Source organism: Solanum verrucosum, unplaced genomic scaffold (genome assembly GCF_900185275.1).
Source record: "Solanum verrucosum unplaced genomic scaffold, falcon-dt-bn FXZP01000279.1, whole genome shotgun sequence".
NCBI classification, from domain to species: domain Eukaryota; kingdom Viridiplantae; phylum Streptophyta; class Magnoliopsida; order Solanales; family Solanaceae; genus Solanum; species Solanum verrucosum.
This window is the reverse complement of record NW_026020289.1, coordinates 825,532-828,401: the sequence shown is the minus strand read 5'-3', so window position 1 is coordinate 828,401 and position 2,870 is coordinate 825,532. Positions and strand designations below refer to the sequence as shown.

Sequence of the window (2,870 nt, the reverse complement as noted above, 5' to 3'; positions counted from 1 at the left end):
TTTTCCTCCTTGCACAAGGCTGAATTACCATATGCTTTTAGGTGAAATTTATCAAGCTCGTCCATGTCACCAACACCTAACTTCTCCTTAATAAATACTTTGAAATCTTGTTCCAATATATGATTTACCACCGCTACCGACTTAAGATCACTTTCCTGCTTCAGAGACCTACATATGTTAAAAGTCACCTCCTCCTTATTTAGTTAGAACTTCATCTGCCCTTTCTCCATGTCGACCAAGGCATGCCTAGTAGCAAGAAATGGTCTCCCTAGGATGATGGGAACCTCAAAGTCAACCTCACAATCAAGTATCACAAAGTCCGCCGAAAAAATGAACGACCCTACGTTCACAAGGACATCTTTGGAGCTCTCCAATGGGCCTCTTCATAGTTCTAGCAGTCATAAGTAAACGCATCGCAATCGGTTTTGGAGCCCCTAAACCTAACTTCTTATAAATCGATAATGACATCAAATTAATGTTGGCACCTAAATCACACAAAGCCTTTACAAAGTGCATCTTATCGATGGGCAAGGAATAGTAAAATCTCCAGGATCCTCTTTCTTTTGCAGTAGTGACCTCATTGAAATTGTACTACAATGCTGCAACCTCTCATCATTCTCAAAACTGACGGCCCTCTTTTTGGTCACCTAGTCCTTCATGAACTTTGCATACCCAGACATTTGCTCCAAAGCTTCTATCAACGAGACATGATGGAAATTTGTTTCAACATAGTTATGAATTTGCGATATTTTCCTTTTTCAGTATTTTGCACTAACCTCTGTGGGAAGGGAGGTGGAGTTCTAGGCATGGGGACAACTTTCTGGGTTAACTCAACCTCTTTTTTATGTAGCATCTTTCGACTCTCCAGTCACCTCAATATCATCTGCATCTTTTTCTACCACTTTTTCAACCTCAGATGGCATGGGGGGTCAATAGCCTGTTTTACTCCGCGAGTAATGATTGCTATACAATACCTATCATTTTATGGATTTTGGACGGTGTTGATAGGAAGTGTGCCAGGTTGGCGTGGATTCACAGTAGCGGACAACTGACTAAACTGCTGCTCAAGTTGCTTGATCGACACTGCATAAGCATCAACTTTTTGACCAATCCCGAACAACTCAGTTCGCATCTCTTTCACATTTTCATCAGTCGCATCAAACCTCTTCATCATCTTCTGCATCGTATCCTCAATGCGAGTCATACTACTACCATCCTCTCTATTACCAGATTCTTTACCAGGTGGAACATATGGCCCAACTCGATCGTTCCTATTGCCATAGTTGTTTCTATTGTAGTTGTTATCACGATTGAAGTTCCCATCCCGAACATAGTTTCCTTCGCGGTTGTAGTTGCCATAGTTTCAACCTTGGTTTTCTTGACCTTGGCACCAATTATTCGAGTTGGAACCTTGGGTGTTGGTTTGGAAACTCCCCGTCTGATAATTAACCAAATATGTATCCTCCCCATAGTAACATTCCTCAACTGGTGGTGGTGGAGTTCTTGTTAAATAGTTTACTATATTTACCTTTTCTGCACTTTCACTCACATGCTTCAATACCAAGCCCAGTTCTGTTCTTATTTGAGCAATATCTTCACTCATATCATCATTAAACTGACTAGGTGCAGTTTGGACTGCATATGTGTTCCTTCCAGTATTAGCCTTTCGAGTGCTCTATGCCTTATTGTTTTGGGAAGTCTTCTCTAGTTTTTCAGTGATATCCTTAAAAGTGCACTCACCATATGATCCTCCCGCAATAGTATCAAGCACAACCTTCGCATTGTCATCCTGACCTCTGTAGAAGTACTCCTTCAATGACTCATCATCTATGCGGTGATTTAGAACACTTCTTATGAATGCACTGAGCCTATCCCATGAACTGCTTACAGACTCTCCAGGTAGTGCTACAAAATTGTTTAATTTATCCTTGCGATTTAGCTTCTTAGACACCGGAAAATACTTCGCTATGAAAACCTTGTGCAATTGGTCCCATGTTTGAATCGAATTAAATATATGCTCTGAAAACCACACTACAACATCTCTAGTCAATGACATAGGGAAGACTCTCAACCCTATAAAATCCATATCCAATTTCGGTCGCCCCATATAACTCTTACAGACAATTTTCCATTTAGCCATGTGAGCATGCAGATCTTCCGAAGCTAGACCAGAAAACAACCCTCGTGTTGTAAGCATTTGCATCAAATTGCTGGTTACCACGAATGTATGCCCTGGAGGTAGAACTATAGGCCATTCATATTCAACTGTATTGTAGTCAACCCAGTAGTTATCAGGAAGCCTCGGTGCTGACTGATTCTGCATCTCCGAGTAAATTACCACCATGTCCCTGAGCGTTCACATTAACAACCCCAAGAGGCTGCAATGCAACTCCATCACCTAGACCCTCTTCGATTGGATTGTTTAGTACCCCCTATTTATTCATTATCCTTAAAGTCTTATTCAATTATGGATCATAGGGGGTCAACGGTTCGCCTTGACTCTGTGTACTTGGCATACATTAGAGTAGAAACATGTAGAAAACAAAAACAAAAGAAAAAAAAAATGTAAAATCAGGAAATAATTGACTAAAGTTCAATAATGTAGTTAAACTTAATCTAAAAGCCAAATTCCCTAGCAGCGGCACCAAAATTTGAAACGCTTAAATTACACATCTATTAAAGATGTACACGCAATTGTTGTCAAATAAAGAGCCCAACTTGTAGGTTAGGGTCAATCCCACGAGGAATATGGTTCAGACTTAAACTTAACTCACTATTATATCCATTTAGTCAAACTCTTTCCCAGAAAAGTAAACAAAGTGGGGGGGGGGGAGGGGAGTAAGTAAGTAACATATTTGAAAGCTTAAGTA

General features: G+C 40.3%; 1 protein-coding gene across 1 annotated transcript; it reads right to left on the bottom strand.

Annotated features, from left to right (window-relative positions):
• Positions 1–982: 982 nt before the first annotated feature.
• Positions 983–2,344, bottom strand: LOC125834381 (uncharacterized). Its single transcript, XM_049513530.1, has 3 exons — positions 1,741–2,344; positions 1,411–1,635; positions 983–1,338 (listed from the first exon to the last, which is right to left on the bottom strand). The coding sequence occupies exons 1-3, from the start codon at positions 2,342–2,344 to the stop codon at positions 983–985; spliced, it is 1,185 nt and encodes a 394-aa protein (XP_049369487.1).
• Positions 2,345–2,870: the final 526 nt, after the last annotated feature.